The sequence below is a fragment of the Topomyia yanbarensis genome, chromosome 2 (genome assembly GCF_030247195.1).
Source record: "Topomyia yanbarensis strain Yona2022 chromosome 2, ASM3024719v1, whole genome shotgun sequence".
NCBI lineage: Eukaryota > Metazoa > Arthropoda > Insecta > Diptera > Culicidae > Topomyia > Topomyia yanbarensis.
In genome coordinates this window covers 275,829,140-275,856,230 of record NC_080671.1, presented here as the reverse complement: position 1 = coordinate 275,856,230, position 27,091 = coordinate 275,829,140, and the positions used below count along the sequence as shown (strand labels likewise).

At 34.8% G+C, this 27,091-nt stretch overlaps 1 protein-coding gene across 5 annotated transcripts in view; it reads left to right on the top strand.

Annotated features, from left to right (window-relative positions):
* LOC131683174 (alpha-actinin, sarcomeric-like) overlaps positions 1 to 27,091 on the top strand; it is a 346,976-nt gene that overhangs the window by 210,515 nt on the left and 109,370 nt on the right. Inside the window, exons 1-2 of one of the 5 annotated variants that reach the window (XM_058965013.1) lie at positions 4,015 to 4,118; positions 4,644 to 4,836. In XM_058965013.1, the coding sequence (XP_058820996.1) occupies positions 4,720 to 4,836 (117 nt within the window). In that variant the 5' untranslated portion in view covers positions 4,015 to 4,118; positions 4,644 to 4,719. Of the gene's footprint in view, positions 1 to 4,014; positions 4,119 to 4,643; positions 4,837 to 27,091 lie in introns of those variants that run through there. The other 4 variants (XM_058965015.1, XM_058965016.1, XM_058965017.1 and 1 more) reach the window with 4 other exon arrangements.

Below are 27,091 nucleotides of genomic sequence, written 5' to 3'. Positions count from 1 at the left end.
AGGCTACCCGCCGTAACTTTATTTCATATTCCCCACTGGAAGTTCATCCAAATGGTGTAAAAGTATGGAGAATCAAGGTAAAATAGGACAGGGGAATACAGAGTAAAATGGGCAGTTCGAAGAATTTTTGATTTTTTCAATAGTTAGAGACACCAAATTAACGTGACAGTATTCAGAATCGATCCAGCGATGAAAACGGAAGCTGTTCTGCATATAAAATTTTTTGACGAGAAAGGTCTATTGGTACAAAACCGTCAGCGTCGGACAGCGCTTGTCGTTTATCACGGAATGTACCCAAATGTCGAACGTCGTTCATTATTTCAATACATGGTGTGCACATCCACCAAATATTTCGATGTTTGTTACAGCTGACGACCTCAGGAACGGTCAGCGACACACAGTCGGCGTGATATTAATCGGAACAAAAGCCTTCACAAATGATTATATTCTCTCCTGGCACTATCACAGAGGCACACTTCTTGCAGATCATCGTTACAGCGTATGTTAGTTGTGGCGATCCGTTTAGAAATGTAGATTAGTTGATTTTCGACGGCAAGACACTAAAACTTCGATTTAAAAATTCTTTCGACGTGTCGGTTTAATAAATAGTAATGCGATTAATATCAAATCAAGACAAATATCACTGAAATTCCGGAGCGGTCCACAGGCACGATCAGTACACGAGCGAACTTGACAAGCGACTGCCTGTTGTACTGCCAACACTAATTATCACATAGTATCTGAAGATCGTGGCTGTCGATCCATTGTATGTATGTGCAAATCGTACCGAACATGTAATATTCATTTCTACCATTGTATTGAACATAACCAGCCATGGAATCGTAGTCTGGACAAATGAAAAAAGCACAATTGCACCATTAGGTGGATTAAAACAGGTTTTTATTTTGGGAATGCGTCGAGTTGAGAGGAAAACGTAATATTATTAATAACGAGGATAACACTTTCCGAATGTAGAGAGAAATTTATGAAAAATGACGATTTCCATTCGACTCTAGCAGGTCCTGATCGATTTTGATGAGCATTTGATTTTTGTTGTGTGACCAATTATATGTATAGGTAAAATGTTCAAAAACAGTAATTTAAGGTCAAGATAGCATCATTTTGAAACCGCCAATTTCGGAGGTTTAGTATCTTCGATGAGTTTTACAAACGTTAAACAGCGTATCATTTGATAAAATAATTTTGAAGGTATATCGTCCAAGAAGTATTTATGGTGAATTTTCTCAGGTTAATATTCATGACTAGAATAAAGTCTCAACAAATTCGCTAAAGACACAAACTCTGTTACTATTTTCTGAAAAATTAATTCTGTATAATTTTAACTTCAAAAATTACGGTTTCGGAATTATGCCGTTTGGACAGTAAGATCGATTTTCACCAAACCCCCACCAAACCGAATTTCTGGCTACGCCGCTGACTTCAAGTAAGTAGAAACAAAGTCGTTCTACACTCGTTCACTAGAAACTTCTTCTAATGCTGAATATCTATTATAACACATTGAAACCCCGATTTTATCAGCCAAATATGAACATATGTTTGATAAGCTCTAGCAGACGAACAAGACTGAATTCGAGTAAATCCCTTCTTGGGCATGTTTTCCTTATCATGAAGATGTAAATATGCAAAAATTAAAAGTTCATCTTTTTTAAATTTTACGCTGGAAAACCTCTTTAAAAGAAATTTATATTAAATAATCAGAAATAGTTATCAGACTACATCAAGCTACGGGAAGAATATTTTGACAGCTTCAGTGTATTATAAAGAAAAATAAAATTTCCCGATTTAGTCAATATCCCCATTTTGTCAGCCTAAAATACACCATGAGACTGATAAAAACGAGTCGTTATTGTATTATTCACTGTGTCCCACATGAATAGGTACATTTCATTTTTGGGGATTTTTTATACCATCGAACTACAATAATTTTTAAGTACTTTTCAAGGGGTTATTTTATCGACTTCTTCCAAAATTTGGCGAACCTATTCCAATTCGTATACCAATTAATTGCTATACTTAAGGGTTTATATGCAGTTTATTTTTCATGACTTGCGGTGAGCACGATCTTTCGAATTTCTGAGTTGAACATTATGGAATAGAAGTTAATTTTTAGTATTCTTTACAAATTTAACCCGCTGGTCAAATGGCTCTGAATGAGACCCGCTGCTGCCTTAAGACGATTTCGCTAGATTTTCAGAGCATTGTGCACCCAGTGCATTAATGCAAGTGACGGAAGGTTATCGAAAAGTTTCGCGAAAATGAAAATTCCACTAATGATGATGATTTTCCCAAACGGTTCGGTTTTCGAGTGGTTTTTATTTGTTCTTTGGATTTGCAATAATAATTCAAATCAAGGATACTACTGGTGAGTCACTTTTAGAAAAAGTCGATGCCGAAGTAAAGTTTGAACTATGCACGCATGCACTTCAGAGGTAGCGTGATATCAGGAGCTAGTTCTCAGTCGCGTTGGAAATTTGAGTAAAGTTTAAACTTCAAATCGATTAAAAAATTTCGATTTTTTTGGCTCATAACAATATATAACCCCTTTAGGAAAATTCAGTTTCCCACCACAATGCATTGATTGGGGAATTTAAATATTTTATTGACAGAGCATTAGCAATAATTCGTTTGTATGTCTATTTTATGGGCTGCTTTCCCACTGGTTTGGCTTGAGATATCTAGCACTGATGTTGTCCTATGCTGATTTGAGCGAGTCCTGCCAATATCCCAAGTAGTATGTGTTAACAAAAACATCGCGAAGCATCAAGTTCTAAATGTTCTCAAACGATATAATATCCGAAGAGAGTGATAAGAGCTATAAGAAATGTCTCATCACACTGTTAGGTGATTTAAAAGCGTTTTTATTTTTGCATATGATTTATTATGAAGTATACAACAATATTAGGCCGAAATAACATTGAAAATCGTTTCAGAAGTCACCGTTATTTCAATTTATTTTTAAAAATAGTTAATAACGTTTGCAGTAAACTTTTTTTTCGCCATACAAAATTTGAATTAGAAGAACATCTCGTACCTTTTAACTGGTGTAAAAATGAGAAGGGTCGATGCTATCAATCGTGAGAAATTAAATAAAATCCAAACTCATGTTAAAATAAGTAAATAGCCATAACTCTGAAAATAATTCGAATTTCGAAAAACTGTTCAAATTATATTTATTTATCGTTGTGAACCCATAAAAAAATGTATACAGACAAAGCTCGACCGACGCTCCATTCAGTGAAACACTTTTCCACGCTCTATTCAGTGAAACACAAAAGGGGAAAACAAAGTGGTCGTTCTTCCGGTTATCGAAATTATACAAAAGTTAAGCTTCGTGCACATAACCTAAACACTTCGTTATAAGTGGGACTTTTTAACCAGAAATTTTTATGATGATGTTACAAATGATTTCTACCTTTCAATTCTTCTCAAATTTTTAACCTGAAATATCTATGATGATATTACAAATGCTTTTTACCTTTCACTGCACCACTGTGTGTACAATTATCGTTCAAAACCCAGTAGGTGATAAACAGCTACATGCTACATCAGAATAATGATGATTATTTCAGGCGATGTATTTGAGCACAAAAGACGCATCCACGAGGTCCACGTGGATGTACTGATATATCTATACCAGTCCCTTCTACAACTAAATCCTGAACTGAATATTCATTATAGTTTTATTATTATCCATTATTATTGTGTGTTCTGATTAGATTGAGAATAAGACACTGTTACCACTGATATATCTACACTAGTCCCTTTTGCTTAAACTACATCCTGACCTGAACATTCACTATACTTTTATTATTGTCATTTGTTATTGTGTGTTCTGATTAGATTGAGAATTAGACACTGCTAGTACATTATCAAATAAGAATGATAAGTCGCGTATATATGATTGTGACGCTCCCGTACCAATGTCCGATTTTGACAGAAAAGAATGCGCAGGTTTTTCACGAGCAAAAAGTGAAAAAATAGGCGATGCGCGAACAGACGATTTCACATTAGTTTTGAGTTTGCTACCAACGCAAGCGGTTCGAAAGTCATTGAATTTGAGTAGCAAAGTAAAACCGTTCTTCTTCGCTTGTGGCCCAGTCAGTGAATATATATATATATATATATATATATATATATATATATATATATATATATATATATATATATATATATATATATATATATATATATATATATATATATATATATATATATATATATATATATATATATATATATATATATATATATATATATATATATATATATATATATATATATATATATATATATATATATATATATATATATATATATATATATATATATATATATATATATATATATATACATATATATATATATATATATATATATATATATATATATATATATATATATATATATATATATATATATATATATATATATATATATATATATATATATATATATATATATATATATATATATATATATATATTCCGCTCGCACTTGTGTGATTTTTCTTTTGTACGGAATTTTCGCGTTGTCACTTACATAACTTTTTCAAAAAGAAAGTCAAGTTAGAGTTCTAATTTAGACGCCATTCTTCCTTTTCGTTTTGTTATCGTGTGTAAAAGGTGTTTGCTGATTTTCTTGGCCCGACAGTTTTCTTCGTTAGCATAAACCGAATAACCATAGTATTAAACAAAGGCTATGATGGAGAACGGTGACACTACTATGCAGTATGGTGAAGATAGTTACATGGAGCAAGAAGAGGAATGGGAGCGCGAAGGCCTATTGGATCCTGCATGGGAAAAACAACAAAAGAAGGTAAGTTTTGATTTCTGAAAGCAAAAGTTCACAATTCGAGAATTTCTTTTGAATTTTCGTAACATTCTTAAATGTGCATGTGCAGCCATTATTCGCCTTATTTCTACTTCTATTATTACTTATTCGAAACTATTGGATAGAAGAATGTCTGTTATTTTTCTTCATACGGTAGGGTAAACATTCTGGCGCTCGTTTTTCGTTTCGTTTAAACATAAATAATTCAATTTAAAGTCACTTCGTTTGATGTTTCACATATGGCAGAAGTAACTCTAAAGACAGTGAAAAGAACTTTTGCAAAATCAAGATTGTACATGAGATATAAAGAACTAAAAATTGGCTTAAAGTCGTCCCCACAGGGGGGATACATTACGCCAAAAAGTTTTTTTTAAGTTACTTCTTGATTTATTGTTATGGATTGTGCTCGTTATTTATGCGTGAATGCAAATGAATGTCGTGCTCGTAAAAATAAAAGGGTATGTTCAAGAACTGCGTACCGAGCATCCTATAACCTTGTTTTGGAAAGTCAATAAGTTCTACAATGAAAAACAGCATATATATATATATATATATATATATATATATATATATATATATATATATATATATATATATATATATATATATATATATATATATATATATATATATATATATATATATATATATATATATATATATATATATATATATATATATATATATATATATATATATATATATATATATATATATATATATATATATATATATATATAACTAACTAACTAAGCTATGCTCAGATCGGGTCCTTGACACATATTCTTTGTTAGATCTTGAATGTATTGAACACTTTTTCAAATTCTATTTCTGTTCATAGTGACACACTAGGGTTTCAATGCTGTGATAATGTATGAGAAAGCTATTAATAGAAACAGAATGCGAGGAAAACGAAAATTTTTATTTTAGTTTTCTGTTTGCTTTCGTAGGTAGGAAGAGCAAGTTGCACAACACAGCTGGTATATTAAGCACTATATATAACTTTCCTCTTTTCTATAATTAACGCCTCTGAATAGCAGGTCTCGAATTCTCCACTGATGAGCAATACGGTGCAGCGAAACTGTAATTATTTATGCCATAAATTATGCCAATAATTTTCAATGTTCTGAAAATGAAAACTTAGTATAAGCTGGTCCAGAAATTAAGAACAGTTATAAAATAAATAAAAACACTTGTGTTCAGTATAACAGAGGTAGCATTTTCTAAAGGTGTCAAACCAATTTTACTCAATAGTAATTTTAGGAAAGGGTGTATGTAGTAATGATCCTATTGACACCCCAGTCATATTTCACTGTAGCCGTTGCACACTGGTCTAAAACATGAAAACCGGCTTAAACTAGCATGAGATGAGAAGTTTCTTACACATATCACTGTTGCATCATTCATTCGAGACCTAACAGAATGAAACCTCGAATGATCTGAATAAACTATAGAAAATCAAAAAAACAAATGAAATTATAAAATTATTAAAGCAAAAAAATTAAAAAGCTCTCAAATTAATAAAAAAGACTAGACTAATTGATATAAATGAAATTATCAAACTAAATAAATCTACTTAGTTCCGCTCATTAAATGAAAAATGAAACAATATTGAAAGTTGTTACTATGTTTTAATTGCCGCAAGGTTCTACTGTATCGATTTTGTTGGCTATTTTCGACAAATTTGAGACTAAGAGAAACGAAAGCAATGAAATTGAAAGACGGATAGGTATTCTAGAGCGAATCAGTTATAAACTTAGAACGGAAAACTAGAACTAGGCAGGCTCATATGGGCGTGAGCGAAAGGAAATGTGAAGAATTCTTTGCCTTCTGCAGAGTAGGAGTTGGGCGTTGCACCCAAGTCTACCGCATGGTCTATGGTAGAACATAACTCATCATCATGTTTTACCCCCGACGCAGGCAAAAAATTCTTCACAAATCCTCGCCTAGAACGACCATGCGATCATTCTTCTCCCTTTCTGCTAGCATCAAGCCGTGACGTATGCATTCAATCGACACCAACCTATCAGTGTCGCACCGATCCTATTGTGATTGAACTACTTATTGATTTTTTCGTTCCGCACACACGGATGGCTGATAGCAATTAATGACACAGCTCAGCTAGCAGAAATCGAATTTTTATCTACTTTTTTACCGGCGTCGGCGGTAAAACATGATGAGTTATGTTCTACCATAGATCATGCGGTAGACTTGGGTGCAACGCCCAACTCCTACTCTGCAGAAGGCAAAGAATTATTCACATTTCCTTTCGATCATACCCATATGAGCCTTCCTAGTTCTAGTTTTCCGTTCTAAGTTTATAACTGATTCGCTCTAGAATACCTATCCGTCTTTCAATTTCATTGCTTTCGTTTCTCTTAGTCTCAAATTTGCCGAAAATAGCCAACAAAATCGATACAATATTGAAAGTTACAAAATTAATAGCATAAATTAAATTAAGTCAAATTCACAAATTGGACGGAATGAATATCTGAACACAATTAATGAGATTAATAAAATGAAGAAACTAAATAAAATATATGCACTGGAAAAAATTAATAAAATGAATCAAATGAAGCAAATTAATAAAAAAAAATTGAAAAAGATAAAATTAATAAAATAAATAAAACCAATGAAATGTACAATATGAATAAAAATAATTAAATCACTTAAATGAATGACAAAGTTAAACAAAATGAATAGAACTGTAATATAAATAAAATGAAGAAAAAGATATACAGAATAAAATGAACTAAATGTTTAAAATGAAAATTAATCTATACTAATAAAATTATAGAATGAATTCGTGTTTAAATTGTGTCAAATTAATAATTTGGATAAAATAAATGACTGAAAAAAATTATCAGATTATAAAAATAAAGAAACTGGACAAAAATGTTTATGTTAAATTTGTACATGATACGACCGATATTGGATGTCCCGGATTACGATTCCGATGCTGGTTCCGAGGGTACAATAGTATTTCTCATAATATTCATCAAGCGACAATGTGGTCAATCAATGAAACTGATCCTAAGAATTTGTAATATGCTTGAAAGTTTCTATAAAAGCCCATCTAAAATGATATTGATACTTCCATTCAAATACTGACCCTGAATTCTACGCGAAAATCATCCGGAAAATCCACAACGTCCGCAAAACTGGCTAATTCATGAATCTAGTTCTAGAATTTTATGAAAACATTTGTTCACGTTGAATTGGCATAAATTCGCAGTTCCGAGTGAAAAATTGACTCTACAGTGTGTCCCACATTTATACGTTCACTCCATTTTTTCAGGATAACTTTTTCTTTGTTTGAATAATCTGCACCTAATTTTCAGCGTTTGTTTTAAAACTTAATAAACGATGTATATCGAAATTTCGTAGCTCTGGTGTGGTTTATTCGTTTGTTTTGGCAGCTTAAGTGAAAAAAGTGGTGTCCCACATTTATACGTTCACCCTACTATTTTTTGGACAACTTTTTTTCTTTTTACACAAACTGCTCCAGATTTTGTTTTGTAGCGTAATCAACGATTTTTTTTCGAAGTTTGAAAACCCTGGTGCATCTTGTTCGTTTGTTATGGCAATTTAAGTGAAAAATGTGTCCCTTCCGTTCCGTTCCGTTCACCCTATTTTCTCAGCTTTTTTTTTTTTCATTGAAGCGTACTTCACCAAATTTTCTAAGTTTATTTTAAAGTTTAATTTACGATGTTTCTTAAAATTTGGAAGCTTTGGCACAGACTAACAGACATAACACTCAAAAACGAAGCTTCGCCCGCTTTAACGGTCATTTTACATATATTTGTAGTTGGGACTGTGGCCACATTTGAAATTATGGCGCCACTGACATATGAACAAGCATATGGGGGATAGACCAGTAGTGAAAAATTGTTCCCAAACCTGAGGGGTAAACCACCAGTAAATGAGTGTTTGGGACTGTGAATAAAAGGTGGAGCTAGTGTTCTGGAAAAATTGTCGGATCGATGTTTTTTAGGGAATTCCCTCATAGTGTTATGTCTGTTAGTCTGTGGCTTTAGTGCGTTTTGTTCGCTTGTTATGGAAGTTTAAGTGAAAACAATTGTTCCTTCATTTATACTTTCGCTAAGAAAAAATATAGTTGTTTTCAAAAAATGCTTTACTCAGGTAAATATCCAGTAATAATCAACACTACATTTATCAGTCAATCGAATTCCCATTATTTTTAAATATAAGTTTCATTCGCTTCGGCATTTAATTATTACGATTTTTTATATTTCTTGCTCTGAGCTTGTTTTAGAATGATTTGATTGCTTTCTTGAACTTTGCAACTGACGAATACTGCTTCGCGTTGTTATACACATCAGAGGTCATTCAAATATCGCTTTCTTTGGACGTTATCCCGATTCAAAATGTTTCGAGTGTGCTGGTTCGTGATGTATATGACAACGCGAAGCAGTATTTGTTAGTTGCAAAGTTCAAGCAAGCAATCAAATCATTCTAAACCAAGCTCAGAGCAAGAAAAATAAAAAATCGAAATAATTAAATGCCAAAGCGAATGAAACTTGTATTGAAAAATATTGGGAGTCTACTACATGAAGTATTAATTATTACTGGATAATTACTTAAGGCCATCGTCTAAAATGGGTGCGCGCGGGTGGTTTTGTGGAAATACTGATGGAAAATTTGAAGAAAATCTTAAAACCAAAAACATAGCGATCTGCCGTATAAATTTGGCTATCATTTGGTGAAAAAATATTTGGAAAATTCTAAAGATTTTCCGAGAGTTATGCTCTGGAGTGCAGAAAAATTCATTTTCCCGGTTTTCTTTAGCAATTATCTTCAAAATCAAAGCGGTGACATATACTTTTTCCTATATAAAAGTACATCCTGTACCATAAGGAACACGCTCCGTTACATTTTTGATAAAAAATTTCACATTTTCCAGGAAAAATCTCTAAAAATCCACTCCATTCTGTTTGCTTATATTGAAACTGTAATTGAAAACTAGAAGTTTTCCATTCAAGCTCTTGGATACAAGATTTTGTCTCATTGGTTGCAGCGCTTCAGGCTCTATAAATATTGGGCATGAAATGTTATGTCATGCATGTGAAATTTTTGAAAGTTTTTTTTTATTATTCATTTATACATAATTACATATCACGTTTGCGTAGTATATTCATCAGAATCTACACTTTGGTAGATTTCCGTATATAGAATTCCGTAATAGAACTTCGAAAGTAAATTTTGTATTTGTAAATATGAGTTTTCTGGACTATCAAACATTTTTGCGAGACAACAACAATGTTCATTTTTGTCTTTTGGTAAAATATAATTGCCAATAGAAACAAGACGTGTTTTGACAAAAAAAACTTGTACAGCTACACTTTTTCACAATTTTCGTATTTCCCATATAACAAGTTCATGTGAACCGTGACGGCGAGGACATATATTATTGGTATAATTTGACTAGGCTCAGTATGAATCTAGTATGAATCAACCATTGGTCATATGAATGAGTATTCGGATGATAGAGTTTCCATTGATTCATAAAAAATATACCACTAAATAATTGAACTGTATATGTCTGCATGTAGGAATGGCGCCTCATATATATGCATATATACATTATGTGCATCGTTCTTTTATGTGCTTATAAATTGAGGCCATTATGATGTAAATGAGAATCCAAATCTATCAACAATAATTGGAACTCTAAATCTAGCTTCCGGTTGCCATAAACAGGTCATATCTGATTACGTCAACATTTTTTAGAGCTTGCATAGTCGTCAAAGGAGGCCAATCTGACCAAGATATCACTAATGTCGAGCTACGAAAGAATAACTTTGATACTACCCAAGTAACAAATTAAGTTTTATAGCACACTACAAGTTCAATCGCTCTTAGACTTCAAGAGTGTCATAAAACCTCCATTGTTACTAGGGTAGTCACTTGTATCAATAGATCGTCTCCAAATAACCGAGTCAATGGATGATCGTCGAAAGCTCTTCAGGACAGGAAGACTCCTTGAATATTTTTCAAACTTGGTTATGTCATTTTACTCGTTGCACTAATCTCCTACCTGATCAGTTTTACACACCTTTTTCATCGGAGTCTCGTAAAGCTTTCCGAAATTCAAAGGCAGGTTGGCTTGGGTATTCAATCGATTCACTAACGAGCGAAGCAACCAACTAGCTTGCATTTGCATTGAAAGTATTGGCAGTTGGTTCGTTTGACGTTTTCGATAGCGTTACTGAATAATGAAAATGAATGTTGCAGAATATGATCAATTTTCATTCAATGAAATTGAATATTTGTAGCTCTGATTGCTTAGTCTGTCAAAACAGAAGGTCAAGTTTCGCAACGGTACCAATACCAAAGCTACATATTACTAGAAGGTGTGATAAGATCTGATGTACAAAGGAATGGAACTATCATCTCAGAATCTCACATATCTTTTTGGTTTCGCGATCGAGAGCGACATCATTGGAGTCGATCACAGAGGAGCAGTATGACTGACTATAAACTCTGACAGGCACGGTTAGTTCGGTGCTGAGAGCCAAAGAACAACTTACAAGAAAAACCAAACTAGAAACTGAATGCTTGCAGCGGCTACACCCCAGAATAGCTACGTGAACGATAACTGACATTGGCTAGAGCTAGTGTATTGAGAACGAAGGACCGTGAAGTTGACGAAAAAGCATTGCGCTGATCCCATACGATGGTTTTGGGTATCAATTTATGTACATTTCGACCGAGTATTCGCGAGATGGAATATTGTATACTGAAAGCGAAAATCGTTGTCAGTCTTAGCGACATCTCCTTTATATTGTTTCATAATCTAAGACATTCAGTGCTGAGAATTCAACATGTTAGGCCAAGCGGGACCTTTCTTGTACCAAGTGAGCTTCTGAAACAATGCATACTCGTTCTTTCACATTTACCAGATTTACCGATTAGGTTCTAAGGGAATACATAAATACATAAATACATAAATACATAAATACATAAATACATAAATACATAAATACATAAATACATAAATACATAAATACATAAATACATAAATACATAAATACATAAATACATAAATACATAAATACATAAATACATAAATACATAAATACATAAATACATAAACACATAAATACATAAACACATAAATACATAAATACATAAATACATAAATACATAAATACATAAATACATAAATACATAAATACATAAATACATAAATACATAAATACATAAATACATAAATACATAAATACATAAATACTTAAATACATAAATACATAAATACATAAATACATAAATACATAAATACATAAATACATAAATACATAAATACATAAATATATAAATACATAAATACATAAATGCATAAGTACATAAATACGTAAATATATCATCATCGTGCTCGAACAATATGGGTGCTCGGAATCATTACCGAATGAATTCTAGATTTTCAGGTTACTCAATTTTCGGTCGCCATGCTGCAGCCTCCTTAAACGCTCGCCGCACTCGCGTCGTCCTCTATAGCACTCAGCCAACGAATGCGGGGTTTGCCCCGAAATCGACGACCTCTTCCAGGTTCTCTGCTGAGACTAACTTTAGCTGATCTCTCTTCTGCCATTCGCGCTACTTGTTCAGACTACTGTAGTTTGCCGTTTTTTATCAGTGTCAAACACCGTGCATTGTACTGCCTATGATCGCAAGTCAGTCCCATAAATATAAGAAATGCATAGAAAATGGAACAAATATGCGATCATGGGTCATATAATCTGCTTCCTCCATTTGATGCCATTCTAGTCGTTTGTATGTTCACTAGCAACTCCACCTGGCAACCGTTCCTGTACCAAACGCCAACAGATTCCCGCCCCAAGTCGTTATTCGTGATCGGCACCGAGGCGCTTCTTTCTCCTCATATTGTTAAACTTTCATATGTCGTTTCTAGCAAGGCTTCCTCATCGCTGTCGCTGTGGACAAACAACTGAAAGCTAGAGTTGTCGAGGACGATGCATGTAAATGTGTTGAACAAATCTGGGTTGCTATTGAGCTTGGTGATCGAACCGTTTTCCTGTGTGCAGTTTATTTTCCTCCGGATCGCATTCGGGACAATACGTTGATCGATGCTCACATCCAGTCGATTTTTGAAGTTATATCCGTCGTCGATGACTCTAAATGGTTAAATAGCTACCGATAGCAATGAAAAATGTCGTCTCTTTTCCATTAAGTTTGCCAGTGTTTTTAAAGTAGAAGTATTAACTCCCGAGCATGTTTTCACCACCGCCAGAAACGTCCCTTTGCAAATACAGACTTTTGGCCAAATGGACGTGGATGATACGATGATTACGAGAGCAGCCCGCCAACTGAAGTCAATTCACAAACCAGGACCAGATGGAATACCGCCCCTTATTTTGAAGCATCATATCGACTACTTGCTGTCTCCACTCCGTCACCTTTTCCAACTGTCCTTATCCAAGGGGGTTTTCCCTTATGGAAATATGCGCATATGTTTCCTGTATATAATTGCATGATTCAGTGATCGAAACCCAAAACTTCATAAAGTATTTGAAATTATTAAATTAAAATTCCGGGGTTGGAGTTTTTCACCGGCAAGAGCAAGTTCTAGCAATATCTCACTTGGCAGGCCATCTGCTCTTGCGGACTGAGGAGTGAGCCTTTCGTGACAAAGGGCACAGTAAATGGCGAGATTTACAAATCTGAGTGTCTCGAGAAGCGCCTTTTGCCGTTCTTGCAGCAGCACGACGAAGCTCCACTATTTTGGCCAGAATTGGCATCATGCCACTATTCTAAAAGTGTCCTGGAGTGGAATGAGGCCAATTCTGTCCATTTTGTTCCAAAGGACATGAATCCGCCAAACTGTCCGGAGCTGCGCCCGGTGGAGCAGTACTGGGCAATGATGAAGCGGAAACTTCGGAAGAGCAAGAAGACAGTCAAAGACGAGAAGGACATGTTAAGAAAATGAAAAAAAACTGATAAACTAGTACCGAATGAAACTGTACAGACTTTGACGAGGGCATCAAGCGAAAATGCTTTCAATTTTACACTCAAGGCTCCATCGATTAACTTTTCTTTTGATTTTTGAAGTAAATATATGTATAAAACTACCCTAAAATTTTGGTTTGATTTTAAACATTATAAGAAAATTAGCATGACATTTTCGGTGTCGCAATAATTTCGTGTTCGCCCTTTAATCACTATATAACTGTTGCAAAGCTGCAGAGACTAGGACTACACGGCTCACTCCTTAGGTGGTTCAACAGCTATTTTACCGACCGGTCGATGAGTGTCACTATAGGCGATTTTCAATCAGATAGTTTCAATGCTACCTCCGGTAGGGGAACATGGGGAGACTTGACCAAGCGAAAAATTCTATTTTCGGCTATGGCGTCTTCTATTCGATTCTTAATTTTTTTTCAAAAATATTTTTATACTTGTTTCGATCCCTTAAGGTAATTTTGAAAGTTTGGAGTAAAAAATCCTTTCCTTGCAGAAAATATTACGTGATTAATAAATTTGCATTAAATGATGTAATTTTTTATCAAACTTTGTATGGACATATCTACTCGACTAATAATTACTATTAAAGGACTAATATACCATCTTAATCCTTGTGAAGCAGTGAAATGATTTTACATAAACTGGAACGTTGGAATAGTTATTACTAGAATTCGCATGACATTGAACGCAATAACTAATGTTGGGGAGACTTGACCAAAATTTTATGGGGAGACTTGACCAAGTGGCGATCAGCTGAAGAAAGATACAAAATTCCTAACATTCATTATGCTTTGGTATCTACTGTTAATGTTAATCAGGCCATAAAAAAATCCCACCCCAAACATAAGTCTTTATATTTTAAAATTTGTAAGCAAAGTTAGCAATAGTAGGACTGATTTCGTGACGTGTGAACATGCAATGCAAGCACTACAGTTAATCCTTAAAAAGAAATGCATTTAAAAAAATCAAAATTTATCAACTGCAACCCTTTTATATTTTTTACTGCTACCTAAGGATCTCGACAATAGGGAAAAAATAATTACAGTATGTTTTATGTCATTATTTTTTGTTATGATTTTTCAAAATTCCCTTGGTCAAGTCTCCCCCAGAAAAAACGATCACAGAAAAACTTTTGTAACTTTTCAAAAATTAAATTAAAAATTTCTCCAAAATTCATGAAGACGCGCAATAACTTTGTGCATTATATCTGAAAGATTTTTGGGGGATTGAAGGCTTTTTTAGAGATTTATGCAGTTTTAGCTGAAAACCTGGTCAAGTCTCCCCATGTTCCCCTATCCCACAGGGAAGTCACCTTGGTCCGATAATTTTTGTACTGTTTTTCAACTATGTGAATTATGTCATTTGCGGACGATCTGAAAATGTATATGCAGATTCGTTCGATTGCTGATGCCCATTTCCTGCAAAATCAACTGGACAGTTTCGCAGCTTAGTGCGATTTGAATCGAATGATCGTCAACCCGAGAAAGTGCTCGGTGATTTCCTTCACAAGGAAAAAGCAACCGATTCGTTTCCAATATGCCTTGGGGGATGTTCAAATCGATCGTGTCACTCACGTTAAAGATCTTGGAGTCATACTGGATAACCAACTCACTTTCAAGCTACACGTCTCGTTCATCGTCGGTAAAGCATCACAAACGCTGGGCCTCATCATACCGACGTATATTGCCTAAAGTCGCTATACTACAGCTCTGCAGTGTGGAGTTCTATCTACTTTAATCGAATCCATTCAACGGCGGTTTATTCGATTTGCATTGCGCAGGTTACCGTGGCTTAATCCGTATCAGCTACCTGGCTACGGAAGCCGGTGTTTACTCATCGGTCTGGAAACCCTGTAAACCCGACGAGTTCTTTTGAAAGCGCTCTTCTTGGCAGACGTTCTACAGAATAGAATCGACTGCTCCGCCGTTTTGCAGGAAAATTCAATTAATGTGCTCCCCAGAGCACCGAGGAACAGGAATTTGCGGCGGTTGCAGTTTCGTCGGACAAACTACGGAATGAACACAGCGTTGCGCTTTCGGCAATATTCGTCGACAATACCCTCAGTCGACAATTATGTAGAGTCGTGTAGTTCTCGCATGCCTGGAACCAGTTATGCTGGAAAGTTTTGCACCAATCTAACAAACCACCAGATACCTACTCCTGAGCACTTTCAGTAAGCAGCTCAATTCTTGACACACTGAACCGATATATAAAAACTGGTTTAATCCACCTAGTGGTGTGATTATGCCTTTCTCATTTATCCAAACTATTCATTCATTAGCTGGTTATGTTCAATATAATTGTGGCAATGTCTATTACATTATTATTACGCTTAGCACGTATCCGACGACTACCTCAAAAGTCGACGCTGACTGACTTTAAATATAAAAGTATAAGATTTGTTTAACTTAATCAGCAGGTCTTCTACGTTATCTTCTTTTTTTGTTCATTTGACACCGCTCAATGCGTTAGCATAACTGGGCCGTGGGTTTTTAAAGATTTTTACAATATGTAGAAATTAAAATAAACATTCAACTGTCCGTAGGGTCTTGTTGACGCAGCTTGCTGCTGCGTGGTGAGATCTTCTTCCTAGGTGGTGAGACATTAGGTGCGTTGTATGCCGCACATTAGGGATCATTCGGTCTGTCTGCTTTCGCGTTTTCGTTCGCGTCTATGTCGTCATCGGTACTGCATTCATGATGCTCACGGTCGGATGTTCTTGTTTGTTTCTTGTACTTCCGGGTCGCTGTTGTAAATCCTTCATCGGTGTTTGATGCTTTATCAGTGGTGTTGGTTGTTCAGGAGCGGATCCAGAAAAAAATTTCGGAGGGGGTCCAAAATTTCAACTTTGAAATGTTCATTGTGCAATACGTAATATGAAATACCCTCATTTAATTAAAATCGGGTTTGGTAATCGAATCTAGTTTGGAATGATTTTGAACTTGGAATGAATTTAAAATAGAAACTATTTTAAAATTTCTCAAGAACTTAAAAATTTTCGGGGGGAGGGGGTCCGGACCCCCAAGACCCTCCCCCTGGATCCGCCACTGTGGTTGTTGGTTTGGAGACATTTGATGTAATCGTTGTTACTTCGATATTGATATTCAGTTGGTTTAGCGGTACTGGGCCCGATCATTGTTGAGGTGGTGGTTGTTACTGCCTGGTCCGCAGTCGTTGGTTTACCAACTGGTTGTGGTTTAGCATACGACGACCATATGCCGGCTTTGGTCGTAGCAGGGGGAATTTCCTTAGCAGCCTCTGCGCAAGGTTTTCCGTGGTGTAGCGGCTGATGCAATATTGGCACGTAGAATCTGCCCTGGGTACGTGACTGGTGTTAGTTGAGAATATACAATGCCTTGAGGTGATCTGCATGAGATGGTCAAATAGGAGGGAATAGGTTTTGTTGGCCACATTCACACTACACGAACGCTGTTGCGAAGTCCTGGGAAGAAATTCCTTCAAGTATCTTCCTTAACACTGTCCTCCTCTCCGAATTTTGACATGAATTGTTTGATAGCGGCTCTGCGTTCAATACTGCCATTATCAACATACGTTGGGATGCTGTGTAAAATGTCATTACATTCGACGACGTGTTTCAAGTTGTTCTGCGAAGCGAATGATTCTGCTTGGCTAAATTTTTTAAACGTAATCTATACGGCTTGTCGTAAATGATGGAATTGCATATTATTTACTTCTGCTATGTTGAGCTTCATGTTCACCTTCAACAATTGCTCCACTTTACGAATCGTTGAGCGAGCCATTTGGGGCTTGGTTTGAGAAAATCGGATCAATCATCACCGAAAAAGCGATGCGACTTTAATTGTGGAATATGCCCGAAGTCCGGGACTTCCGGAATTGTCGATAGTGGACAATATACTTAAAGCAGTGGCGTAGCCAGGGGGAGGGGGGAAGGTTTAGGGGGTTGACCCCCCCCCCCCCACAAACCAAAATTAATCGGATTGAAAAAAAATTGTTGATGCTGATTAATTTAAATAAATGTTCTACAAAACATTTTTGGAAGAATATTCTCTGATCACTATATTGAGAACCGTGTTTTAAGCATCATGAGGACTTTTGGAAAATTGTGGGAAGAGGATCATGTAATTTATCTCTTAGATGAAATTCCATAGTTATCAACTTACTTCAATGTAAAATAAAATAACAGCCTGAATTATCAAGAGCTCATTTTTAAAAGATGCTGCAAAATATGGATTAGAGAAAAATTTTCGAATGCAAAACTAAGTTTGAATAAGTTGATTGTCTATGAAACATATAAACTTGCTCGCCGAAAATTTGCATACATTTCAACATTTGCTGAAAATGTGTTTTTTTAAGATTGCGTGGAGTTCAGACAAAAATTTGATATGGTTAATAACAAGAATAACATTTCGGAAAATAGTTGGAAGATGCTGACGTTTACAGTTTGTCTCTACCAGATTAGGCTAGGTTTTTATGAGCATTTGATTTTTATTGTATTATCAGTTATATGAATAGCCTCTAAGCAGGATTGGTTTTTTACTGGTGTATATTTGAGTGCTTAATTGAATGGCGTAACAAAATTTTGTGAATTAGGTACTAGGACTCGTTGTCAAGCTGTGAGCTTGAATAATGAAGAAAAGTAAAATAAATTCTCGATAAATTTTTAACGGTCACGATTACTTTCATTCGAAACTGTCAAATTTCAATATTAAGTTACATTGAATAAGTTCAGAATAGAAAACTGGACTTTTGATAATAAAATAATTTTGGCGGTTAATCCTCCTAGAAGTAGTTAAAGAGAATATGATCTTCAAGTAAATTTAGGTCGAGATTTAATGTCTCCAGCAAAGTTTTCAAAAATGCTATTTCAAACAATTTTGTTGAAGACATGAATATCAAATACATTCAGAGTATCGAAATGTATTGGTAGAAAACCTTTACAATAACTTATTCTGATATTACTGTATTTGAAAACATTCGTCTGCGATTTTTAAACAATATTCACATTGCATTCAAGGTATGAGTCTCTGAAGCTTACAAAAAAGATATATTTAAGTGAACTAGTTTTAAAAAAAATTCCCAAATATTAAAAGGACTAGGGGTTTGCCCAGAAACACAAAGAGTGTTTCCGTTTTTTGGAGATAGCATAAATTCGGCGCTAGCTTAGTCCTGTCACTAAGTTAGTGTCGAATTCAGATAAGAAGTCTGTCGAAACGCAAATTTCATAACTAATTTAGTTATAGGTTTTGTCTCCTCAACCAGCAATGATGGTTTTAAACAAAGGCTTCTGAGTTCAGAAAAAATAATTTTTCCCTAAATTTTACTCCACTAAGTAGAAATATAGCATGTTGTTTCATATCCCGATATGCTGCATTCATGTATCCTTTATATTTTCAACAAAATTGTTTAAAATGACATTATCAATAACTTTACTGAAAGTGCCAAGTCTCTATTTTTGAAGTTACTTCTCCGTAATTACCTCTATGCGAATTAATCACTAAAATGTTTATATCAAAGTATACGCTATTTTATGTTAGAAAATTTCTCGCACGTGTCGAACCTTCAAAGTTAAGGATTTTCTAATTAAGTGATCTTGAACGTTGAAAATTTTTTCGAACACATATCCCACTTTAAAAGATTCTTTGACATTAATGACATATTATGCATGAAAATGATCTATAAAGGTTTGAAAACTGTTGATTCTCCTTATTTGCAGCCTCGAACGACATCTGTTAGACTACTTACGTTTCTGAATTTTCAATAATTTATGAAACTCATATTAAATTTTAGCATTTTCCAAAAAAAACCGTTCTTTATCATCCCCCCCCCCCAAACCAAATTTCTGGCTACGCCACTGACTCATTGATTGGCATTCCGTGATCTAGAAATTTGAAATCAAGTTTGTAAAAATTGGTCAAGAATTCGCTGGGAAATGGATGTGACACTAGCTTAGGAACATGATGAGTTCCCTGGGGACCTCATGAACCATAATGGGTGGTCAATGTGGTCAAAGCCAGGGATGCAATTATGCCAGAGTTATCTGGCATAGCCAGATGTTTTGGCAGCTTCCTGACAAAAAGAAAAATCTCTCATTCTGCCAGATTTTTAAGCTTTAGAAGTTACTACATATACACACATTTTGGAAATTTGAGTAATAATGTCCAAAATTTTACAAAAATCGATTGATGAAAACTAAAATGTATGCCAAATTTCGATGACTTTGAGGTCGCTGTCAAGTGCCAGATTTTGCCAGATATTTTTAGTTGAATTGCCAGATTTTCTTTGAAAAATAGTGCCAACTCTAGTCAAAGCTACTTTGATTGTTTATTTATGATCTAGGACCACAAATCCAAGTTATTTTGCATAAATTTTCATATATATTACATCATTTAGACATCATGGAGGTACCAGTTTATATGGAAATTTGCTGTGTGACCGCCCTTTTCAACCCGTAACTTCGGAACCGGAAGTTGGGTCAACTAAAAATTCAATAGCAGCTTATAGGAGCGTTATACCTTTCAGTTGAAACTATGTTTGTGTAAATCGATTCAGTCATTTCCGAACCACTGCACTAGTGTTATCCATGATATTAGAACTCTCCGACAATGTCATACTGTACTCAATCAATTTCTACCTTGAAATCAACATCGTTTTTGATGCCTCGATCTTTACTATCTGCCACGGAGAACACTGTCCACCGAACTTTATGGTCAGTCCACTATACTGTGATCGAATCCAATGATATCGATGACGTCCGCGAAACTAAAAAGCTGTTTTAATCCACCTAGTACCTTCTCAATCATGAACACTAGGATTTTATGGTTGGTTACATTCATTATAAATTTTCAAATGCATATATCTCGACAAACATATGATTAGGGCTCCAAAGCAAAATGTCAAAATTAACTTTGAGGAAAAATTCTCAAGAAACCGTTATTACCCAAGCACGGTGCATAGCAGTTAACGGAAAAGAAAACTGTTCTCTTTTGTGTGCTATCAACGGCTGTACAGGGCGCTTAACGGTTCGTCCTGAATTGTTCATAAAAGTGTATTTAGACAGTTGGCTTTTGAGACCAAATCATATGTTTGTCGAGATATTACATTTTTATTGTACATGACAACTACATTCAAGAACACAAATAATTATATTTTAATATTCGAGTGCTAAAATTTTGAAAAAGAAGAAACATAATAAAAGGATAGTGCAAATTGGTCTAGTCAGCACCGAAGAACCGATGTGACTTTAACTTTAATTATCGATAGTGGGCAATATATCCAAAGAATCATTTATAGGCCACCAGTGATCTAGACCTGTAAATCAAAGTAATTTGATGTACTTTTCAATATATTTGGACGTCATAATGTCCGAAACAATCAGTGCGTCATAGAATATTCGACTTTTTGATGCAGATTTTATGACGCAGTACGAATTTAGGACGTTGTGATACTAGAATGATTGCGGACTTTATGACGTACATCTATTTTCGGATTTTACGACGCACCCTCGTACGTCACAATGTGCCGAACGTTATGACACACATTATTTTGGGACGATATGACCAGGGACATTATGACGCAGTTCTTATGCGTCATAATATCCAAATCGACTGCGAGAGAAGATCCGAAATTGAATGTGCATCATAATGTCCCGGACGTTATGACCTTGGACGGTGCCCCCAACTAAGCTTGGAGAATATTCAAGGAGTCTTCCTGTCCTGAAGAGCTTTCGACGATCATCCATTGACTCGGTTATTTGGAGACGATCTATTGATACAAGTGACTACCCTAGTAACAATGGAGGTTTTATGACACTCTTGAAGTCTAAGAGCGATTGAACTTGTAGTGTGCTATAAAACTTAATTTGTTACTTGGGTAGTATCAAAGTTATTCTTTCGTAGCTCGACATTAGTGATATCTTGGTCAGATTGGCCTCCTCTGACGACTATGCAAGCTCTAAGAAATGTTGACGTAATCAGATCAGATATGGCAACCGGAAGCTAGATTTAGAGTTCCAATTATTGTTGATAGATTTGGATTCTCATTTACATCATAATGGCCTCAATTTGTAAGCACATAAAAGAACGATGCACATAATGTATATATGCATATATATGAGGCGCCATTCCTACATGCAGACATATACAGTTCAATTATTTAGTGGTATATTTTTTATGAATCAATGGAAACTCTATCATCCGAATACTCATTCATATGACCAATGGTTGATTCATACTAGATTCATACTGAGCCTAGTCAAATTATACCAATAATATATGTCCTCGCCGTCACGGTTCACATGAACTTGTTATATGGGAAATATGAAAATTGTGAAAAAGTGTAGCTGTACAAGTTTTTTTTGTCAAAACACGTCTTGTTTCTATTGGCAATTATATTTTACCAAAAGACAAAAATGAACATTGTTATTGTCTCGCAAAAATGTTTGATAGTCCAGAAAACTCATATTTACAAATACAAAATTTACTTTCGAAGTTCTATTACGGAATTCTATATACGGAAATCTACCAAAGTGTAGATTCTGATGAATATACTACGCAAACATGATATGTAATTATGTATAAATGAATAATAAAAAAACTTTAAAAAATTTCACATACATGACATAACATTTCATGCCCAATATTTATAGAGCCTGAAGCGCTGCAACCAATGAGACAAAATCTTGTATCCAAGAGCTTGAATGGAAAACTTCTAGTTTTCAATTTCAGCTCCACGCACAGAATCGAATGGATTTTTGAAATTGATTGGAAATCTTGAGTTTTCATGAGAAAATCGTAAAAAATTTCCCCAAAACAACATATTTTCCATCTGTAAAAATTATACCCTACGTTTTGATACAATTTTTATTTTATTCGGAACTTTCAGATCGCGAGAAAACGTATTACCTATATTACAGCTAAAATGGAAAATTTTCGTGGAAAATGTGGAAATTTTTCTCAAAAATGTAGCGGAATGTACTCCTTATAGTACATAATGAACTTTTATATATGAAAAAGTATATGTCGCCGCTTTGATTTTTTAGATAATTGCTAAAGAAAACCGGGAAAATGATTTTTTCTTCACTCCAGGGCATAACTCTCGGAAAATCTTTAGAATTTTCCAAATATTTTTTCACCAAATGATAGCCAAATTTATACGGCAGATGGCTATGTTTTTGGTTTTAAGATTTTCTTCAAATTTACCATCAAGATTTCCAGAAAACCACCTGCGCGCACCCATTTTAGACGATGGCCTTAAATAAAGCATTTTTTGGGAAAAATTATGTTTTTTCTTAGTAAACGTATAAATACAAGATCAACTTTTTTCACCTAATACAATAACAAACGAACGAAATGCACCAAAGCTTCTAAATTTTGAGAAACATCGTGAATTAGGCTTTAAAATAAACTTCGAGAAGTTAACCTTCAAACTACCAAGCCCTCTTCGATACACCAAAATCGACGTTCTTTTTGCCATAACTTTTTTTCTGTTTAATCGATTTTGATGCAGTTTTTTGCAAAAGAACCGGAAATTATTCCAATTTTCGAAAATGCGTTAAAAATCGTATTCGGAGCTACGACCCCGGAGTAAATCCAGATTGCAGTGGGGTACCAACTTTTGGCCACTTTCAGTTTTTCATACATATTTTCAAAACAACGCTAGAATTCAACATTTTTCGACAAGAATTTGTCAGAAATGACCTTCTTGCATAATAATTGCACTTCATATATTAGTAATACGAATTGGCCAGTTCCTGGGACCGGTTCCCAAGAGTGGCCATTCATGAGCTTACATTGCATATGCTTTATTATAACAGAAACACTAATTTATTTCAACAAATCTTATCAGATCGTCTACTTAGTATAGCAAGCAATTAATTCAATAAAGGTTTATTATAGATTTGCCACTTTCTGACCAGTTCCGGGAATTCCGGAACACGGTTCCCAGGACGAAATTTATTTTTTATGATAATTGTGGAATGCGACACATCAAAAAACATCAACTCGATAATCTATGAAGAATGCAATCACATTCGAAGGCATCCGGACACATGTAGACACTTGATGACCAGTTCCGAGAATTCCGGAACACGGTTCCCGTGTCAAATTTTTTTTATGATAATCATGGCATGCGGCACATCAAAAAACGTCAACTCGATGATCTATGAAGAATGCAATCATATACGAAGGTATCCGGACACATGTAGACACTTGATGACCAGTTCCGATAATTCCGGAACCTGGTTCCCAGGTCAAATTTTATTTTTATGATAATCATAGCATGCGGCACATCAAAAAACATCAACTCGATTATCTGTGAAGAATGCAATCATATACGCAGGCATCCGTACGCTTGTGGACCATTGATGACCAGTTCCGAGAATTCCGGAACACGGTTCCCGTGTCAAATTTTTTTTATGATAATCATGGCATGCGGCACATCAAAAAACGTCAACTCGATGATCTATGAAGAATGCAATCATATACGAAGGCATCCGGACACATGTAGACACTTGATGACCAGTTCCGGTAATTCCGGAACCTGGTTCCCAAGTCAAATTTTATTTTTATGATAATCGTAGCATGCGGCACATCAAAAAACATCAACTCGATTATCTGTGAAGAATGCAATCATATACGCAGGCATCCGTACACTTGTGGACCATTGATGGCCAGTTCCGGGAATTCCGGAACACGGTTCCCGGGTCAAATTTTATTTTTATGATAATCATGGCATGCGGCACATCAAAAAACATCAACTCTATAATCTATGAAGAGTGCAATCATATACGAAGGCATCCGGATACATACGGACACTTGATGGAGAGTTTCGGGTATTCCGGAACACGGTTCCCAGGACGAATTTTATTTTTATGATAATCATGGAATGAGGCACATAAAAAAACATCAACTCGAAGATCTATGAAAAATGCAATCATATTGAAGGCAACCGGACACATATGGACACTTGATGGAGAGTTCCGGGAATTCCGGAACACGGTTCCCAGGATGAATTTTATTTTTATGATAATCGTGGCATGCGGCATATCAAAAAACATCAACTCGCTGATCTTTGAAGAATGCAATCATATACGAAGGCAACCGGATACATACGGACACTTGATGGAGAGTAACATAACCAAACAAATCAATTCGATGATTTACGAGGAAAGCAGTCATATATGAAGGCATCCGGACACATGCGGTCTATTGATGTTGTGGTTCCGTGGATTCCAGAATACGGTTCCTTGGCCGATATATTTTTCTGTAAGATCTGTAATGTATTTAAAACAAAGCCTTGATACTACACTCCGTTACGTAACTTATTTTTTTAAGTTTTACCCAAAATAGCGCGGTCGCATTTTTTGATTTTGAGCTAACGCTCTCTTGTCCAAAAGTCATCCTCATGTACATGCAGTAATTCGCACACAGTGATTGAGTGTAAATATCAACGAACCACAAAGAGATAAAATAGAATTGGATAGTCTTTTTTTACCACCACACCCCTGTCTCAACCCACATTATAAACTATAGAAAATCAAAAAAACAAATGAAATTATAAAATTATTAAAGCAAAAAAATTAAAAGCTTTCAAATTAATAAAAAAGACTAGACTAATTGATATAAATGAAATTATCAAACTAAATAAATCTACTTAGTTCCGCTCATTAAATGAAAAATTAAACAATATTGAAAGTTGTTACTATGTTTTAATTGCCGCAAGGTTCTACTGTATCGATTTTGTTGGCTATTTTCGACAAATTTGAGACTAAGAGAAACGCCTTCTGCAGAGTAGGAGTTGGGCGTTGCACCCAAGTCTACCGCATGGTCTATGGTAGAACATAACTCATCATCATGTTTTACCCCCGACGCAGGCAAAAAATTCTTCACAAATCCTCGCCTAGAACGACCATGCGATCATTCTTCTCCCTTTCTGCTAGCATCAAGCCGTGACGTATGCATTCAATCGACACCAACCTATCAGTGTCGCACCGATCCTATTGTGATTGAACTACTTATTGATTTTTTCGTTCCGCACACACGGATGGCTGATAGCAATTAATGACACAGCTCAGCTAGCAGAAATCGAATTTTTATCTACTTTTTTACCGGCGTCGGCGGTAAAACATGATGAGTTATGTTCTACCATAGATCATGCGGTAGACTTGGGTGCAACGCCCAACTCCTACTCTGCAGAAGGCAAAGAATTATTCACATTTCCTTTCGATCATACCCATATGAGCCTTCCTAGTTCTAGTTTTCCGTTCTAAGTTTATAACTGATTCGCTCTAGAATACCTATCCGTCTTTCAATTTCATTGCTTTCGTTTCTCTTAGTCTCAAATTTGCCGAAAATAGCCAACAAAATCGATACAATATTGAAAGTTACAAAATTAATAGCATAAATTAAATTAAGTCAAATTCACAAATTGGACGGAATGAATATCTGAACACAATTAATGAGATTAATAAAATGAAGAAACTAAATAAAATATATGTACTGGAAAAAATTAATAAAATGAATAAAATGAAGCAAATTAATAAAAAAAAATTGAAAAAGATAAAATTAATAAAATAAATAAAACCAATGAAATGTACAATTTGAATAAAAATAATTAAATCACTTAAATGAATGACAAAGTTAAACAAAATGAATAGAACTGTAATATAAATAAAATGAAGAAAAAGATATACAGAATAAAATGAACTAAATGTTTAAAATGAAAATTAATCTATACTAATAAAATTATAGAATGAATTCGTGTTAAAATTGTGTCAAATTAATAATTTGGATAAAATAAATGACTGAAAAAAATTATCAGATTATAAAAATAAAGAAACTGGACAAAAATGTTTATGTTAAATTTGTACATGATACGACCGATATTGGAAGTCCCGGATTACGATTCCGATGCTGGTTCCGAGGGTACAATAGTATTTCTCATAATATTCATCAAGCGACAATGTGGTCAATCAATGAAACTGATCCTAAGAATTTGTAATATGCTTGAAAGTTTCTATAAAAGCCCATCTAAAATGATATTGATACTTCCATTCAAATACTGACCCTGAATTCTACGCGAAAATCATCCGGAAAATCCACAACGTCCGCAAAACTGGCTAATTCATGAATCTAGTTCTAGAATTTTATGAAAACATTTGTTCACGTTGAATTGGCATAAATTCGCAGTTCCGAGTGAAAAATTGACTCTACAGTGTGTCCCACATTTATACGTTCACTCCATTTTTTCAGGATAACTT